The sequence below is a fragment of the Sinohyriopsis cumingii genome, chromosome 2, assembly GCF_028554795.1.
Source record: "Sinohyriopsis cumingii isolate HCF-2022 chromosome 2, ASM2855479v2, whole genome shotgun sequence".
NCBI lineage: Eukaryota > Metazoa > Mollusca > Bivalvia > Unionida > Unionidae > Sinohyriopsis > Sinohyriopsis cumingii.
In genome coordinates, this window is record NC_142962.1 from 155,417,867 (window position 1) to 155,439,955 (window position 22,089).

At 35.4% G+C, this 22,089-nt stretch overlaps 1 protein-coding gene across 1 annotated transcript in view; it reads right to left on the minus strand.

Annotated features, from left to right (window-relative positions):
* Positions 1–13,222: 13,222 nt before the first annotated feature.
* LOC149806161 (dynein regulatory complex subunit 3-like) overlaps positions 13,223–22,089 on the minus strand; it is a 39,737-nt gene continuing 30,870 nt past the window's right edge. The window contains exons 9-11 of the mRNA XM_089951059.1: positions 21,505–21,636; positions 18,973–19,167; positions 13,223–13,963 (exon numbers count right to left, since the gene is read on the minus strand). Of these exons, the coding sequence (XP_089807185.1) occupies positions 13,712–13,963; positions 18,973–19,167; positions 21,505–21,636 (579 nt within the window). The 3' untranslated portion in view covers positions 13,223–13,711. The remainder of the gene's footprint in view (positions 13,964–18,972; positions 19,168–21,504; positions 21,637–22,089) is intronic.

A 22,089-nucleotide genomic window follows, 5' to 3' on the forward strand; every position in this document is an offset into this window, starting at 1 on the left:
TGCTGTTTTGCATATATGTATGAGGGATGATGTACATATATATAAGAGGGATGCTGTTGTGCATATATGTTCAAGGGATGCTGTTCTGCATATATGTACAAGGGATGCTGTTGTGCATATATGCATGAGGGATGCTGTTGTACATATATATATATGAGGGATGCTGTTGTACTAGGGATGCTGTTGTGCATATATGTATGAGGGATGCTGTTGTACATATAAGTATGAGGAATGTTGTTGTGCATATATGTTCAAGGGATTCTGTTCTGCATATATGTACGAGGGATGCTGTTGTGCATATATGCATGAGGGATGCTGTTGTACTAGGGATGCTGTTGTGCATATATGTATGAGGGATGCTGTTGTACATATATGTATGAGGAACGCTGTTGTGCATATATGTTCAAGGGATGCTGTTCTGCATATATGTACGAGGGATGCTATTGTGCATATATGCATGAGGGATGCTGTTGTACTAGGGATGCTGTTGTGCATATATGTATGAGGGATGCTCTTGTACATATATGTATGAGGAATCCTGTTGTGCATATATGTATAAGGGATGCTGTTGTGCATATATGTATGAGGGATGCTGTTTTGCATATATGTATGAGGGATGATGTTGTGCATATATGTATGAGGGATGCTGTTGTGCATATATGTATGAGGGATGCTGTTGTCCATATATTTATGAGGGATGCTATTGTGCATATATGTATGAGGGATCATGTTGTGCATATATGTATGAAGGATGCTGTTGTGTATATATGTATGAGGGATGCTGTTGTGCATATATGTATAAGGGATGCTGTTGTACATATATGTATGAGAGATGATGTTGTGCATATATGTATGAGGGATGCTGTTGTGCATATATGTATGAGGGATGCTGTTGTGCATATATGTATAAGGGATGCTGTTGTGCACATATGTATAAGGGATGCTGTTGTACTAGGGATGCTGTTGTGCATATATGTATGAGGGATGCTGTTCTGCATATATGTATGAGGGATGCTGTTGTGCATATATGTATGAGGGATGATGTTGTGCATATATGTATGAGGGATGATCTTGTGCATATATGTATGAGGGATGCTGTTGTGCATATATGTATGAGGGATGCTGTTGTACATATATGTATAAGGGATGATGTTGTGCATATATGTATAAGGGATGATGTTGTGCATATATGTATAAGGGATGATGTTGTGCATATATGTATCAGGGATGCTGTTGTGCATATATGTTTCAGGGATAATGTTGTATATATATGTATGAGGGATGCTGTTGTGCATATATGTATGAGGGGTGATGTTCTGCATATATGTATGAGGGATGCTGTTGTGCATATATGTTTGAGGGATGATGTTGTATATATATGTATGAGGGATGCTGTTGTGCATATATGTATGAGCGGTGATGTTGTGCATATATGTATGAGGGGTGATGTTGTGCATATATGTATGAGGGGTGATGTGCATATATGTATGAGGGGTGATGTTGTGCATATATGTATGAGGGATGCTGTTGTGCATATATGTATGAGAGATGCTGTTGTGCATATATGTATGAGGGATCCTGTTGTGCATATATGTATGCGGGGTGATGTTGTGCATATATGTATGAGGGGTGATATTGTGCATATATGTATGAGGGATGCTGTTGTGCATATATGTATGAGGGATGCTGTTGTGCATATATGTATGAGGGATGCTGTTGTGCATATATGTATGAGGGATGATGTTGTGCATATATGTATGAGGGATGATGTTGTGCATATATGTATGAGGGATGCTGTTGTACATATATGTATAAGGGATGATGTTGTGCATATATGTATAAGGGATGCTGTTGTGCATATATGTTTCAGGGATAATGTTGTATATATATGTATGAGGGATGCTGTTGTGCATATATGTATGAGGGGTGATGTTCTGCATATATGTATGAGGGATGCTGTTGTGCATATATGTTTGAGGGATGATGTTGTATATATATATTTGAGGGATGCTGTTGTGCATATATGTAAGAGGGGTGATGTTGTGCATATATGTATGAGGGGTGATGTTGTGCATATATGTATGAGGGGTGATGTTGTGCATATATGTATGAGGGGTGATGTTGTGCATATATGTTTGAGGGATGCTCTTGTGCATATATGTATGAGAGATGCTGTTGTGCATATATGTATGAGGGATCCTGTTGTGCATATATGTATGCGGGGTGATGTTGTGCATATATGTATGAGGGGTGATGTTGTGCATATATGTATGAGGGATGCTGTTGTGCATATATGTATGAGGGATGCTGTTGTGCATATATGTATGAGGGGTGATGTTGTGCATATATGTATGAGGGGTGATGTTGTGCATATATGTATGAGGGATGCTGTTGTGTATATATGTATGAGGGATGCTGTTGTGCATATATGTATGAGGGATGCTGTCATGCATATATGTATAAGGGATGCTGTTGTGCATATATGTATGAGGGATGCTGTTGTGCATATATGTATAAGGGATGATGTTGTGCATATATGTATAAGTGATGCTGTTGTGCATATATGTTTGAGGGATGATGTTGTGCATATATGTATTAGTGATTCTGTTGTGCCTATATGTTTGAGGGATGATGTTGTATATATATGTATGAGGGATGCTGTTGTGCATATATGTATGAGGGGTGATTTTGTGCATATATGTATGAGGGATGCAGTTGTGCATATATGTTTGAGGGATGATGTTGTAAATATATGTATGAGGGATGATGTTATGCATATATGTATGAGGGGTGATGTTGTGCATATATGTATGAGGGGTGATGTTGTGCATATATGTATGAGGGGTGATGTTGTGCATATATGTATGAGGGATGCTGTTGTGCATATATGTATGAGGGATGCTGTTGTGTATATATGTATGAGGGATGCTGTTGTGCATATATGTATGAGGGATGATGTGCATATATGTATAAGGGATGCTGTTGTGCATATATGTATGAGGGATGCTGTTGTACATATATGTGTGAGGGATGTTGTGCATATATGTATGAGGGATGCTGTTTTGCATATATGTATGAGGGATGCTGTTGTACATGTATGTATGAGGGATGCTGTTTTGCATATATGTATGAGGGATGCTGTTTTGCATATATGTATGAGGGGTGCTGTTGTGCACATATTTATGAGGGATGCTGTTTTGCATATATGTATGAGGGATGCTGTTGTGCATATATGTATGAGGGATGCTGTTTTGCATATATGTATGAGGGGTGCTGTTGTGCACATATGTATGAGGGATGATGTTTTGCATATATGTATGAGGGATGCTGTTGTACATGTATGTATGAGGGATGATGTTGTGCATTTATGTAAGAGGGATGATGTTGTGCATATATGTATTAGGAATGATGTGCATTTATGTATGAGGGATGCTGTTTTGCATATATGTATGAGGGATGATGTTGTACATATATATAAGAGGGATGCTGTTGTGCATATATGTTCAAGGGATGCTGTTCTGCATATATGTACAAGGGATGCTGTTGTGCATATAGGCATGATTGATCCTGTTGTACATATATATATATATATATATGACGGATGCTGTTGTACTAGGGATGCTGTTCTGCATATATGTATGAGGGATGCTGTTGTACATATAAGTATGAGGAATGCTGTTGTGCATATATGTTCAAGGGATTCTGTTCTGCATATATGTATGAGGGATGCTGTTGTGCATATATGCATGAGGGATGCTGTTGTACTAGGGATGCTGTTGTGCATATATGTATGAGGGATGCTGTTGTACATATATGTATGAGGAATTCTGTTGTTCATATATGTAAAAGGGATGATGTTGTGCATATATGTATGAGGCATGCTGTTTTGGATATATGTATGAGGGATGATGTTGTGCATATATGTATGATGGATGCTGTTGTCCATATATGTCTGAGGGATGCTGTTGTACATATATGTATGAGGGATGCTGTTGTGCATATATGTCTGAGGGATGCTGTTGTGCATATATGTATGAGGGATGCTGTTGTCCATATATGTATGAGGGGTGATGTTGTGCATATATGTATGAGGGATCCTGTTGTGCATATATGTTTGAGGGATGATGTTGTAAATATATGTGTGAGGGATGATGTTATGCATATATGTATGAGGGGTGATGTTGTGCATATATGTATGAGGGGTGATGTTGTGCATATATGTATGAGAGGTGATGTTGTGCATATATGTATGAGGGATGCTGTTGTGCATATCTGTATGACGGATGCTGTTGTGTATATATGTATGAGGGATGCTGTTGTGCATATATGTATGAGGGATGATGTTGTGCATATATGTATGAGGGATGATGTGCATATATGTATAAGGGATGATGTTGTGCATATATGTATAAGGGATGATGTTGTGCATATATGTATAAGTGATGCTGTTGTGCATATATGTTTGAGGGATGATGTATATATATGTATGAGGGATGTTGTTTTGCATATATGTATGAGGGATGAAGTTGTACATGTATATATGAGGGATGCTGTTGTGCATATATGTCCAAGAGATGCTGTTCTGCATATATGTACGAGGGATGCTGTTGTGCATATATGCATGAGGGATGCTGTTGTACATGTATGTATGAGGGATGCTGTTTTGCATATATGTATGAGGGATGCTGTTTTGCATATATGTATGAGGGGTGCTGTTGTGCACATATGTATGAGGGATGCTGTTTTCCATATATGTATGAGGGATGCTGTTGTACATGTATGTATGAGGGATGCTGTTGTGCATATATGTATGAGGGATGCTGTTTTGCATATATGTATGAGGGATGCTGTTGTACATGTATGTATGAGGGATGATGTTGTGCATTTATGTAAGAGGGATGATGTTGTGCATATATGTATTAGGAATGATGTGCATTTATGTATGAGGGATGCTGTTTTGCATATATGTATGAGGGATGATGTTGTACATATATATAAGAGGGATGCTGTTGTGCATATATGTTCAAGGGATGCTGTTCTGCATATATGTACAAGGGATGCTGTTGTGCATATAGGCATGATTGATCCTGTTGCACATATATATATATATGAGGGATGCTGTTGTACTAGGGATGCTGTTCTGCATATATGTATGAGGGATGCTGTTGTACATATAAGTATGAGGAACGCTGTTGTGCATATATGTTCAAGGGATTCTGTTCTGCATATATGTATGAGGGATGCTGTTGTGCATATATGCATGAGGGAAGCTGTTATACTAGGGATGCTGTTGTGCATATATGTATGAGGGATGCTGTTGTACATATATGCATGAGGAATTCTGTTGTTCATATATGTAAAACGGATGATGTTGTGCATATATGTATTAGGCATGCTGTTTTGGATATATATATGAGGGATAATGTTGTGCATATATGTATGATGGATGCTGTTGTCCATATATGTCTGAGGGATGCTGTTGTACATATATGTATGAGGGATGCTGTTGTGCATATATGTCTGAGGGATGCTGTTGTGCATATATGTATGAGGGATGCTGTTGTCCATATATGTATGAGGGGTGATGTTGTGCATATATGTATGAGGGATGCTGTTGTGCATATATGTTTGAGGGATGATGTTGTAAATATATGTATGAGGGATGATGTTATGCATATATGTATGAGGGGTGATGTTGTGCATATATGTATGAGGGGTGATGTTGTGCATATATGTATGAGGGGTGATGTTGTGCATATATGTATGAGGGATGCTGTTGTGCATATCTGTATGAGGGATGCTGTTGTGTATATATGTATGAGGGATGCTGTTGTGCATATATGTGTGAGGGATGATGTTTTGCATATATGTATGAGGGGTGATGTTGTGCATATATGTATGAGGGGTGATGTTGTGCATATATGTATAAGGGATGATGTTGTGCATATATGTATAAGGGATGATGTTGTGCATATATGTATAAGTGATGCTTTTGTGCATATATGTTTGAGGGATGATGTATATATATGTATGAGGGATGCTGTTTTGCATATATGTATGAGGGATGAAGTTGTACATGTATATATGAGGGATGCTGTTGTGCATATATGTTCAAGAGATGCTGTTCTGCATATATGTACGAGGGATGCTGTTGTGCATATATGCATGAGAGATGCTGTTGTACATGTATGTATGAGGGATGCTGTTTTGCATATATATATGAGGGATGCTGTTTTGCATATATGTATGAGGGGTGCTGTTGTGCACATATGTATGAGGGATGCTGTTTTGCATATATGTATGAGGGATGCTGTTGTACATGTATGTATGAGGGATGCTGTTGTGCATATATGTATGAGGGATGCTGTTTTGCATATATGTATGAGGGATGCTGTTGTACATGTATGTATGAGGGATGATGTTGTGCATTTATGTAAGAGGGATGATGTTGTGCATATATGTATTAGGAATGATGTGCATTTATGTATGAGGGATGCTGTTTTGCATATATGTATGAGGGATGCTGTTGTACATATATATAAGAGGGATGCTGTTGTGCATATATGTTCAAGGGATGCTGTTCTGCATATATGTACAAGGGATGCTGTTGTGCATATAGGCATGATTGATCCTGTTGTACATATATATATATATATATATGACGGATGCTGTTGTACTAGGGATGCTGTTCTGTATATATGTATGAGGGATGCTGTTGTACATATAAGTATGAGGAACGCTGTTGTACTAGGGATGCTCTTGTGCATATATGTATGAGGGATGCTGTTGTACATATATGTTCAAGGGATTCTGTTCTGCATATATGTATGAGGGATGCTGTTGTGCATATATGCATGAGGGATGCTGTTGTACTAGGGATGCTCTTGTGCATATATGTATGAGGGATGCTGTTGTACATATATGTATGAGGAATTCTGTTTTTCATATATGTAAAAGGGATGATGTTGTGCATATATGTATGAGGCATGCTGTTTTGGATATATGTATGAGGGATGATGTTGTGCATATATGTATGATGGATGCTGTTGTCCATATATGTCTGAGGGATGCTGTTGTACATATATGTATGAGGGATGCTGTTGTGCATATATGTCTGAGGGATGCTGTTGTGCATATATGTATGAGGGATGCTGTTGTCCATATATGTATGAGGGGTGATGTTGTGCATATATGTATGAGGGATGCTGTTGTGCATATATGTTTGAGGGATGATGTTGTAAATATATGTATGAGGGATGATGTTATGCATATATGTATGAGGGGTGATGTTGTGCATATATGTATGAGGGGTGATGTTGTGCATATATGTATGAGGGGTGATGTTGTGCATATATGTATGAGGGATGCTGTTGTGCATATCTGTATGAGGGATGCTGTTGTGTATATATGTATGAGGGATGCTGTTGTGCATATATGTATGAGGGATGATGTTGTGCATATATGTATGAGGGATGATGTGCATATATGTATAAGGGATGATGTTGTGCATATATGTATAAGGGATGATGTTGTGCATATATGTATAAGTGATGCTGTTGTGCATATATGTTTGAGGGATGATGTATATATATGTATGAGGGATGCTGTTTTGCATATATGTATGAGGGATGAAGTTGTACATGTGTATATGAGGGATGCTGTTGTGCATATATGTTCAAGAGATGCTGTTCTGCATATATGTACGAGGGATGCTGTTGTGCATATATGCATGAGGGATGCTGTTGTACATATATATATGAGGGATGCTGTTGTACTAGGGATGCTGTTGTGCATATATGTATGAGGGATGCTGTTGTACATATATGTGTGAGGGATGTTGTGCATATATGTATGAGGGATGCTGTTTTGCATATATGTATGAGGGATGCTGTTGTACATGTATGTATGAGGGATGCTGTTTTGCATATATGTATGAGGGATGCTGTTTTGCATATATGTATGAGGGGTGCTGTTGTGCACATATGTATGAGGGATGCTGTTTTCCACATATGTATGAGGGATGCTGTTGTACATGTATGTATGAGGGATGCTGTTGTGCATATATGTATGAGGGGTGATGTTTTGCATATATGTATGAGGGATGCTGTTGTACATATATGTATGAGGGATGATGTTGTGCATATATGTATGAGGGATAGTATCAAAGTAATTCTAATAGGACAAGGTTTACTTTGCTGAAAAAATCTGGATAAAGCAGTTTGCTTGAATGTATGCATAAACTGACACATATCAGTTATTTCTAGCTCAGATGCCAGAGCAGAGAATTGCTTTTGAACCTATTATAAAGGTAGACATAATGTTTTATTACATGGCAAACTATTATTAAGCTAGACATAATGTTTTATTACATGGCAACCTATTATAAAGCTAGACATAATGTTTTATTACATGGCAACTTATTATAAAGCTAGACATAATGTTTTATTACATGGCAAACTATTATAAAGCTAGACAATGTTTTATTACATGGCAAACTATTATTAAGCTAGACATAATGTTTTATTACATGGCAACCAATTATAAAGCTAGACATAATGTTTTATTACATGGCAAACTATTATTAAGCTAGACATAATGTTTTATTACATGACAACCTATTATAAAGCTAGACATAATGTTTTATTACATGGCAAAGAAAAAAGGCTGCCATGTTGCAATGATATTTTTCTGTATATTTTTAAAACTATAAATAAGCAATTTACTGAAAAAGCAAAAGTAATCTGGTTTTAAAGAAAGAAATTAAAATGATGATGTGATTCTGACAGGTTAATAAGGTTGTGAAAGAGAAAAATAATATCTTGAATGGAATTTGAACTCAGTACCTCTGTCATACACATTGATTACTCTATCAACTAAGCTAAACTAATTACATGGTCAGTAATGACATATTTATGACATAAGCATTGTTATGTATAAAATATCACTTTAAAACATGGTCAAAGAGTACATTCACGTACAATATAGTCAAGTACCTATGTAATTTATAATAAAAACTACAGTGCATTGTTAGAAGAATTTTGGAGCAAAATTTATGCTGGTATTCCCTTGTGATATAAGATAAGTATGGAAAATCTCCAATAAATGATTTGCAAAATTACACATAATGTCTTGTTTTATTTTTTCTCTAAATTGAAGGGATTCAATAAATCAGGAGTTTTTTTGCAAAATATATCTTAAAAATGTTGAATATTTGAAAGTTAATTTTGAGTATTTAAAAAATGGCCTGTTTGATGCTACTTTTGCATTATCTGTGTAAAAATCATTGAAAATCCCAACTTTTAGTTATTTAAAGCTGAGTTTTAGGTTTATGCTCATGACAACAGGGCCAAGCATTGAGAAAGGTTCATAACCTCTGTCACGGTTCTACTTGTACATATACTTATAAAACAGATGGTCAGTATACTCTTTAAATACACACCTGAAATATAATCATTAGTATTTTTGTAAAATATATTTGCATATTTCATTCTTCTTAGCAGAGCATAATCATTGTAAATTTGAGTTTGGATAATAGTGTAATTGAGTTTGGCCAAAGTACAGTGTAACAGAGTTTTGGACAAGTATAGTGTAACTGAGTTTGGATAAAATAGTGTAACTGAGTTTGGACAAAGTACAGTGTAACTGAGTTTAGACAAAATACATTGTAACTGAGTTTGGACAAAGTACAGTGCAACTGAGTTTGGACAAAGTACAGTGTAACTGAGTTTGGACAAAATACAGTGTAAATGAGTTTGGATAAAGTACATTGTAACTGAGTTTGGACAAAATACATTATAACTTAGTATGGACAGAGTGCAGTGTAACTGAGTTTTGACAAAGTACAGTGTAACCTGAGTTTGGACAATGTGCAGTGTAACTGAGTTTGGACAAAGTACACAGTAATGTAAATGAAACAAAGAAAAGCAGTCAGTATTTCATTATCTGAGATAAATTGTTGCCACTAAATACATTTGGTAACAGCGGTTGTCTGATAACCAGATTCAGTGTAAGAATGCATTCCCATTTGTGGCATCATATAGAACTGATGTTCTTTTTAATACTTTTCCATAAAATATAATCCAGTCTACAGTAGTCTCATTATTCCAAGTTCTGTTCATGTGACTTACTTGAAATACATTAACATGACTTTAAGAAATTATCCAAAATCAAATTAAAATCAAAATTATACAAAATCAAATTAAAATTTAAATTATACAAAATCAGATGAAAATCTCTTCTGTTTATCCAACAGTCTTGTTTACGTCTTATGTTTCTGAGTGGCATAGATTCCAAGTCATTTCAAGGAGAATAAATTGTAGATAGCCATTAATGTGAATTTAATCCAGTGTTTTTCTTGTGATAGCAAGTTCCTTTAGTGACAGGAATCAAACTCATTCCTGAATCCATGTATTTAAGTACTGATGATGTCATTTTTTGCAGAAAACCCATAAAAGTCAATCCCACAAAACTAAACCAGTCCAGTTCAGAAAATATTTCATATTACCTTTTTTTTTTAAATGCTTATGCAAGAGATCTGGTTTTGCAACAAGAACAATAAACATACCTTTTCTTTCTCGCCAATGTTTGAAACCTTTAAGAGGGTCTTTCACAGATAAGTGACTAAAAGAGGTAAAAATACTTTCTAATAGAAACCTTTCTATTAAACTTATTATAGCTAAGTTGTAGGAAAATTCTTTTTGAATTATTTTCACGAAAAGAAAACAAAAATCAAATTGTTCCAAATGTAATTAGTGTAAAATTTTGAGTTCTCTGATTAAAATAGTTTGACAATTATTGTCAGCTGTTTGTTAAGAGAAACATCTTAAATGATTATTTGTAAGATTTAAAGATGAGGCAAAATAGAGTTACTTTGAGTAATTGATCATAAACAAGTTCTTACCTTTGAAAATCCCATAGACTCTTATACTATATGAAAAGTTTTCAGAGTGGTCATTAAGTACACATGGTGAAATTATAGGCATTTATTCTTTCTTGGTGAAAAAATTATAAATTTAAAGAAAAAGAATTATTGGAGTAGTTATCATACTGTGTTTTAAATAGAAACATAAAAGGTGGACAATAAAATCATGAATGTCCATTACAACAAATAGTGTACATAATTTATTACTTTTATTCACAGTTGTGTAGATGTATTTTTATGCATCTATGTAATTTCGTCAAAGTTTTTCAAAATAATTTTGATATATTTTTAACTCATATTTAATAAGTTTCAAAACTTCTAAAGCCTTTGCAAAATATGTCCATTACTGTGGAAGTCTATTAAATTTATACATTGTTATTCATTTATTGCAAAATAATTTACATACCCTGAAATTATTGCATGAAAAAATTTTGTTACTGTGGAATCATTAGTTAAGCATTGTGTGAAACCTAGAACCTGCTTTCCAAAATGCTTGGTAACTTAAGTTTGGTGGCTACATGATTTCAGCTGCATGTGGAACAAACAACAGTTTGCATGAATTATATCGACTGATAATACACGAGTTTTATCTAGAAGAATATTTGGGTAAATATTTTTTTTGTTCATTTTAGTATGAATACAAACACAAAATGCTGTGCAAACTGTATGATCTGTGAAACTGACATGTCCTACCTAATGTACAAAATTCAGTATTTTAAAAAAAAAAGTATTCTTTTGCTTTTGCAATATTGCATATAGTTGACTGGAAGTGACAAATATTTATATTTAATACAGTATTTTTGTCACACCATGAGAGAAAATTGCCATTGTTTATGGACTTCATCAATGCAAAAAGTGATTAAAATACTCAAATTCTTGCTGACAAGAGCTGATAGCAAAAATCTCTTTGCTAAAGCTCCAGAGGATGGGAGAATGGGGATGCTTGTGAATTCTAACAATGAAGAATCTTTTCTATATAAAAAAATTAAGCAGTTGTTTCAAAAAATATCTTTCTTGTAAAGATGACAAATTAAAGGTCAGTATACAGTTTTAACCTATGTATTTTTGATTGACAGTATCTATGGAAATGTTCATGTAGGTGCATTTGTGTGTGTTTGTATGTGTGTGAGGAGAGAAAGACAGGGTGCACACCAGAAAAAAGAATGACTTCTTAAACATCAGGTTTAGAACTCATCAGTTTGAATTGCACAGCTTATATTTTACTTCTTTGCGGTATCCTTATTAAATTCCTTTCTGAAATATGCTTACCATCTCTATTTATCCCAACACTAGCTTCAGTTTCAGCTGATTTTTTTACTTTCAAGTTTTGCACAACAGTCAAGGATGGCTTCACCATTTTCATGGGCGAATGCGCTCAACCCTTCTGGTTACCATTTACAACAAGTTATTTATTAAAATTTGAATTACAAACTGAAAAGGTTAACTTCCGTCATTTTTATTCAGGCTCTAATTTCATTCAAAACAAAAACACTACTATAGGTCTAATCCAGACAACTAGAGCATCTCTGACTAATCAAGAGGTGAAATCAGCTATTCAGTCCCGCTCAAATAATCAATCATCTTGGTCTTATATGACATGGTAACTTTTATGAAATGGATTGTAACTTGAACAAACATTTGAAATTTCAATTTCAGGGATCATTACTTGCTGTGCTGATTCTCTCCATTTTTGATCGCACAACTTTCAGCGATATATTTTCAGAATTTTATCATGTCAGTTTTGTTCATTAGGTTTTTATTTGTTTTTTTATCATTCACAGCTTTATTTTATGTTCATGATCCCATTGCCCTCGTTGTTGATGTAAGCCAACATTATGTCAATGTAACTTGCAAACATTTTACACATATTAAATTTGAATGCAAATGTGGGGAAAATAGTGCCAGTGAGCTGGGATAAATTATATAAAAAAAATTCTGTTTATGAAGGTATGAACTAGATAAATTTAAAAGGGCCTAGCCAATCAGATTGTTGGAAATTGTAATAATGAAAGAAAAATGTAATTATAAAAGTATGAACACAATGATGATGATTATGATGGTAGTGATGATGACAGCAATGATGATAACAAAAATGGTGTTGAATATGATGTGTTAGTAATGATGATAGCGATTATGATGATAATAGTAATGATAATAGAAATGATGATGATGACAAGGAACATTGTTGTGAGAAAAAATGTTTTGTCTAGATTATGCAAGGATGAGATCAGTACCTAGTAAAATTCAAGCTTTTAATGTACATTCTGACAAGTGCATGGTACAAAAATAACAAGTACAAGGTACAGCTAAGACTTTTATTTACAAATTTACATTGACCTACTGTACAAACTTTGCAGGCTTTCAGCCCCAGTTAATTATCATAGATAATGTTTATTGATAAAATGTGTGGATCTTGAAGCAATTTTTATTATAGCTAATGAATCCTCAAATTTATATGAACTTCAAAAACTGAACTTTTGCCATTATTTTTCTTGGGATACCTGCATAATTCATACTATGTACCTTTCAAATTACAGCTTCATGCATTTAATTATAGTGTTCTGCTTCTGAATCATCAGACTACTAAATTCATTTTGGCTTCATATTCCAACAGTATACTTTTAGAACTATAATCTTAATTAGAGAGTAAGAAATCACTGTCCTGTTTTCATTGCAAAGTCATTATTGTTGATGCTACCACTGCTGCCAAGCAGAATGTCATGTTGAAACGTGTTTGTATATGCCTTCTTTATGAATGCATGAATTTTAATCCTTTTAATACAGTTTTACCTAATACTGAGCCCCTTGCTGAATTTCAAGACCATCAATTTCATCTCTCAAATGATCGATCAAGTTGTTGATTTCTGACACCCTCCTTCTGTTTCTGACAATTTCCTGTTCCTCATGAATCTGTTGAATCATTGTTTTTAACCAGTTGTTGATCCGTGTCACAATGTCATCTTCCTTGTTATCAATTTTCAAAAGATGGGAATCATGGGAGGAACTGACTGCATTGATGATGGTGTCTTTATCTACGAAAAGCTGCAATCAAGACACAGGTAAATGTATTGTCATCTGTTTCATTGCCTGAATACTGCATAGTGTATATGTTTGTCTGAATAGTGCATAGTGTATATGTTTGTCTACGGTTTGACTTTGGTACAATATATCAAGACAAATATCACAAAAATGGCAACAACTTTTTTTAAGCATTATTTTTTAAATCCAGTTTGCATCTTATATGAGGGTAACATGGCTAGTTCTGTGGAACATGCAAATATCACAAACACTGTACATCACCAGTACTGTAGTACTGTATGATACCTGACCTTATACATCACCAGTACTGAAGTATTGTATGATACCTGACCTTATACATCACCAGTATGGTAGTATTGTATGATACCTGACCTTATACATCACCAGTATGGTAGTATTGTATGATACCTGACCTTATACATCACCAGTATGGTAGTATTGTATGATACCTGACCTTATACATCACCAGTACTGTAGTATTGTATGATACCTGACCTTATACATCACCAGTATGGTAGTATTGTATGATACCTGACCTTATACATCACCAGTATGGTAGTATTGTATGATACCTGACCTTATACATCACCAGTATGGTAGTATTGTATGATACCTGACCTTATACGTCACCAGTATGGTAGTATTGTATGATACCTGACCTTATACATCACCAGTACTGTAGTATTGTATGATACCTGACCTTATACATCACCAGTATGGTAGTATTGTATGATACCTGACCTTATACATCACCAGTACTGTAGTATTGTATGATACCTGACCTTATACATCACCAGTATGGTAGTATTGTATGATACCTGACCTTATACATCACCAGTATGGTAGTATTGTATGATACCTGACCTTATACATCACCAGTATGGTAGTATTGTATGATACCTGACCTTATACATCACCAGTACTGTAGTATTGTATGATACCTGACCTTATACATCACCAGTATGGTAGTATTGTATGATACCTGACCTTATACATCACCAGTATGGTAGTATTGTATGATACCTGACCTTATACATCACCAGTATGGTAGTATTGTATGATACCTGACCTTATACATCACCAGTACTGTAGTATTGTATGATACCTGACCTTATACATCACCAGTATGGTAGTATTGTATGATACCTGACCTTATACATCACCAGTATGGTAGTATTGTATGATACCTGACCTTATACATCACCAGTATGGTAGTATTGTATGATACCTGACCTTATACATCACCAGTACTGTAGTATTGTATGATACCTGACCTTATACATCACCAGTATGGTAGTATTGTATGATACCTGACCTTATACATCACCAGTATGGTAGTATTGTATGATACCTGACCTTATACATCACCAGTATGGTAGTATTGTATGATACCTGACCTTATACGTCACCAGTATGGTAGTATTGTATGATACCTGACCTTATACATCACCAGTACTGTAGTATTGTATGATACCTGACCTTATACATCACCAGTACTGTAGTATTGTATGATACCTGACCTTATACATCACCAGTATGGTAGTATTGTATGATACCTGACCTTATACATCACCAGTACTGTAGTATTGTATGATACCTGACCTTATACATCACCAGTACTGTAGTATTGTATGATACCTGACCTTATACATCACCAGTATGGTAGTATTGTATGATACCTGACCTTGTACATCACCAGTATGGTAGTATTGTATGATACCTGACCTTATACATCACCAGTACTGTAGTATTGTATGATACCTGACCTTATACATCACCAGTATGGTAGTATTGTATGATACCTGACCTTATACATCACCAGTATGGTAGTATTGTATGATACCTGACCTTATACATCACCAGTATGGTAGTATTGTATGATACCTGACCTTATACATCACCAGTACTGTAGTATTGTATGATACCTGACCTTATACATCACCAGTATGGTAGTATTGTATGATACCTGACCTTATACATCACCAGTACTGTAGTATTGTATGATACCTGACCTTATACATCACCAGTACTGTAGTATTGTATGATACCTGACCTTGTACATCACCAGTATGGTAGTATTGTATGATACCTGACCTTGTACATCACCAGTATGGTAGTATTGTATGATACCTGACCTTGTACATCACCAGTATGGTAGTATTGTATGATACCTGACCTTGTACATCACCAGTACTGTAGTATTGTATGATACCTGACCTTATACATCACCAGTACTGTAGTATTGTATGATACCTGACCTTATACATCACCAGTATGGTAGTATTGTATGATACCTGACCTTATACATCACCAGTATGGTAGTATTGTATGATACCTGACCTTATACATCACCAGTACTGTAGTATTGTATGATACCTGACCTTATACATCACCAGTATGGTAGTATTGTATGATACCTGACCTTATACATCACCAGTATGGTAGTATTGTATGATACCTGACCTTATACATCACCAGTATGGTAGTATTGTATGATACCTGACCTTATACATCACCAGTACTGTAGTATTGTATGATACCTGACCTTATACATCACCAGTATGGTAGTATTGTATGATACCTGACCTTATACATCACCAGTACTGTAGTATTGTATGATACCTGACCTTATACATCACCAGTATGGTAGTATTGTATGATACCTGACCTTATACATCACCAGTATGGTAGTATTGTATGATACCTGACCTTATACATCACGAGTATGGTAGTATTGTATGATACCTGACCTTATACATCACCAGTATGGTAGTATTGTATGATACCTGACCTTATACATCACCAGTATGGTAGTATTGTATGATACCTGACCTTATACATCACCAGTACTGTAGTATTGTATGATACCTGACCTTATACATCACCAGTATGGTAGTATTGTATGATACCTGACCTTATACATCACCAGTACTGTAGTATTGTATGATACCTGACCTTATACATCACCAGTACTGTAGTATTGTATGATACCTGACCTTATACATCACCAGTATGGTAGTATTGTATGATACCTGACCTTGTACATCACCAGTATGGTAGTATTGTATGATACCTGACCTTATACATCACCAGTATGGTAGTATTGTATGATACCTGACCTTGTACATCACCAGTACTGTAGTATTGTATGATACCTGACCTTATACATCACCAGTACTGTAGTATTGTATGATACCTGACCTTATACATCACCAGTATGGTAGTATTGTATGATACCTGACCTTATACATCACCAGTACTGTAGTATTGTATGATACCTGACCTTATACATCACCAGTACTGTAGCATTGTATGATACCTGACCTTGTACATCACCAGTACTGTAGTATTGTATGATACCTGACCTTATACATCACCAGTACTGTAGTATTGTATGATACCTGACCTTATACATCACCAGTATGGTAGTATTGTATGATACCTGACCTTATACATCACCAGTACTGTAGCATTGTATGATACCTGACCTTATACATCACCAGTACTGTAGCATTGTATGATACCTGACCTTATACATCACCAGTACTGTAGCATTGTATGATACCTGACCTTGTACATCACCAGTACTGTAGCATTGTATGATACCTGACCTTATACATCACCAGTACTGTAGTATTGTATGATACCTGACCTTATACATCACCAGTACTGTAGTATTGTATGATACCTGACCTTGTACATCACCAGTACTGTAGCATTGTATGATACCTGACCTTGTACATCACCAGTACTGTAGCATTGTATGATACCTGACCTTGTACATCACCAGTACTGTAGTATTGTATGATACCTGACCTTATACATCACCAGTACTGTAGCATTGTATGATACCTGACCTTATACATCACCAGTACTGTAGTATTGTATGATACCTGACCTTATACATCACCAGTGTGGTAGTATTGTATGATACCTGACCTTATACATCACCAGTATGGTAGTATTGTATGATACCTGACCTTATACATCACCAGTATGGTAGTATTGTATGATACCTGACCTTATACATCACCAGTACTGTAGTATTGTATGATACCTGACCTTATACATCACCAGTACTGTAGTATTGTATGATACCTGACCTTATACATCACCAGTACTGTAGTATTGTATGATACCTGACCTTATACATCACCAGTATGGTAGTATTGTATGATACCTGACCTTATACATCACCAGTATGGTAGTATTGTATGATACCTGACCTTATACATCACCAGTACTGTAGTATTGTATGATACCTGACCTTATACATCACCAGTACTGTAGTATTGTATGATACCTGACCTTATACATCACCAGTATGGTAGTATTGTATGATACCTGACCTTATACATCACCAGTACTGTAGTATTGTATGATACCTGACCTTATACATCACCAGTACTGTAGTATTGTATGATACCTGACCTTATACATCACCAGTACTGTAGTATTGTATGATACCTGACCTTATATTAAGTTGCTACTTGACTGAAATGGGCAACTGTGCAACATCATTAAATGTTTAAGCCCGAGTTCAAGCCAGCAAGGACACAGTATTAGATGTCTGTTAATGCATGGATTGAGACTGTTTTCAAATCAATCTTATGTAGAGCAATATAAACTTGAGTTCAAAGTAAACTTGACTAATGAGTGTCTGAAAAGTTTTTCAGTTTGTTGATTGGTTTGTTCAGCATCACATCCAAACATAAAAGACTATTTCATCTCAAAGCAATGAGGGTAAAATGCAATACCAAAGGTTCACCATAGCAGCCAGCCTGGGCTGGTCTATACTAATTAGTTCCTAAACAATGAGGGTAAAATGTAACCTGGTGTGGACAGGGTCAGAAGCCACAACCTAATTATGATGAGTTTGTCACCTGTATTACTATGACTCTCATCAGAAATGTGTATATCACTCATATTCAGTCACATTGAGATGAAAGCTGAGATAGTTCTTTTAACATCATTACATTAAAATTCAATCTTAAACAGCTAAAAAAACTTACCATTCTTAAATCCTCTGATATTTCCTCATCCAGCTCATTTTTGATGACTTTTTCCAGTGTAATTATTGAAAGCTCCATCATTCTCTCGTGGTGGATGTTCTCAAGGTCACGACATTGGGACAGGAAACCCTGAATGTTCTCCAGGAAGGTCGATACCATGTCAGCCATGTTTCTCTCATAGTCTTTAATCACCTCCTGAAAAAGATTGTATTACATCAGAAAATTTATTTACTTAGCTGACCTATATAGCCAATGCAAGAACAATTCACCAAAAGATTTGGATTAATATGATGCATGTTGACATTTAAATATTTTTCTATTTTAAGTAACAGTTTCTTTATTTGATGATTGATCCTCATCAATTGTACATTCTTAAAGGGCCTTTATCCCAAGTTGCTTTCTTTCAAATTTTGGTCCAAAGCTGTTTAGTTTTGTTTGACAACAATGAATTTTAAAAGTTTTTTGCTTTGTTTGAGTTAAAGAAATAATGGCCATATTTGATGGCCTATCAGCATCCTTTTGCCTATCAGTGTCCTTTGGCTTATCAGCATCCTTTGGTCTCTCAGCGTCTTTTGGCCTATCAGCATCCTTTTGCCTATCAGCATCCTTTGGTCTCTCAGCGTCTTTTGGCCTATCAGTGTCCTTTGGCCTATCAGCATCCTTTGGTCTCTCAGCGTCTTTTGGCCTATCAGCATCCTTTTGCCTATCAGCATCCTTCTGCCTATCAGCATCCTTTGGTCTCTCAGCATCTTTTGGCATATCAGTGTCCTTTGGCCCATCAGCATCCTTTGGTCTATCAGCATCCTTTTGCCTATCAGCATCCTTTTGCCTATCAGCATCCTTTGGTCTATCAGCATCTTTTGGCCTATCAGTGTCTTTTGGCCTATCAGCATCCTTTTGCCTATCAGCATCCTTTGGTCTCTCAGCATCCTTTGGCTTATCAGTGTCCTTTGGCCCATCAGCATACTTTGGTCTATCAATGTCCTTTGGCCTATCAGCATCCTTTGGCCTATCAGCGTCCTTTGGCCTATCAGCATCCTTTGATCTATCAGCATCCTTTGGTCTCTCAGCATCTTTTGGCCTATCAGCGTTCTTTGCACAAATTGATACAGTCTTCATACCAGAATGATTGTTGTCAACTTGGTCAAATTCTCTTCAGCCATTTTTGTTAACACTAAGCTATTTAAATTTGTTTTTTTTTATTTTTATGTACAAACTTGAAAGATCTTCATGTCCAAATACCTTCTGTCCTGTATTAGAATCATATTAATCTAATCTCCAAAATGGCTGCAATAAATGTCCATCTTTAAAATCATCTTATGGCCGGATGGTTTTATAAACATGTAGCAGAACCTGAATGAAAATGTTGCAGATCTAACCACCAATAGTCACACTACTGTGAACAAATTTATAAACCAAAATTATTTGACCATGAGGTCAAGTCGGATGTTATTGCTTGCATTTGTACTTCAATGAGCTTATGATGGCAGTTACTTGTATATATGCCACTAAATTCTGACCAGATGTTGCATTTCACTGCTTTTCAGTAAACAAGTTGATAGACAGCACTCTGCAACATTGATTTCAAGGTCAAAAGTTTGGATTTATTTGGGAAGTTTGAGTACAAGGTAAAACATAAAATTATGAATGGATTTTTTATCAAACACAGTTCATGGATATAACTTAAGAATACCTTCAGTGATGCCAGTTCAATAGAATTAATCATGAATTAAAGCAAATGTCGCCTGTGTTTGTGTATTGTGACAGTATATGTGACAAGTTTAATGATATTAGGTTCAAGGACAAAGGACAATGAATGAACATGTAAGAAAATATTTTTGTTGCCAAATTAATAAGAGTATTTCAATAATCAGCAATAAAATAAAAGATAAAAGCTGCAAAGAAACTGACTTATGAAATAATATGTATTTCTTGATGGACTGTCTAATTTTAGTCATGATGGTCATATTTAATTGCAGATTGGCATCATCTGTATGAATTTGAAAGGCTTTCATGTAAGAATACTTTCTATTATAATGTGTTTAAAGGCTTTCCTCTTTCTAGTAATGCTGGCCATATTTGATGATGGATTGCCATCATTTGTACAAAATTAGAAATCCTGTATGTTGGCTTGCTGTCTGTTATGTTTGGTTAGACATCATGTCAACCAACAATAGATTAAATTTGGTCAGACATCATGTCAGCCAAAATAGATTAAATTTGGTCAGATATCATGTCAGCCAACAAGAGATTAAATCTTTTCTGGTAATAAATCATTTCATACTTCACTCTTAGAGTTCATTGTCTTTTGTACACAGAACAAATATTTTTTCCAATGAGGTATTGGGCCCTATTCTCTATGGTTACCACTGATTAGAAAATTATAGAGAATAAAAAGGCAACATATTCCAACAGCCATACTATGCAGTTTTCTCACTGGTGATCCAAAGCTGGTTGTAATTCTTTCCATTTTTAATCAGTTTTATTATATTTTTGTCTGGTGCAGGAGGGAATAACAGGAAACAGATTTACCTCTAGCTGGTCTACAAGCTGTAACTCGAGTCCCATCAGTTTGTCCCACAACTCAGACACCTGGGTGTTGAACTCCTTGACCTTTGTGTCTAGCAGAGTTGAGTCACTGATCTGGCCTAGCTCTTGGAAGGCCTGGAATAAATACATATATTAATTCCCACCTACCTACCTACCTATATACATACATACATACCCAATGATAAGCCCATCCACCACTTTTACAAACGTTTGGTAAAAAATTTACATTAAATACCTTTATCTGCTTATATATCCACCATCTACATTTTACAAAATGTATTAGATTGGACCCTATCCACATTGTAGAGCAATTGCTCATTATAGAGTAATTCCTTCCAATTATGTGGCAGAACATTTACATAATAACAACATGCACAAGAAAACTATGAATGAATGAACAATTCCATCAGGCATAACAATGATATTTTGAAATAATGATGCAGGCAAAAAGAATAATGATCTGAGGTTATGCAGTTTCTACACTGAAAATAAAGGAGCTTCAATAAAGTTGTTTTCACACATCTAACTGACAGGCAAATCATATTCTGTTTTGACAAGACCCCTGCG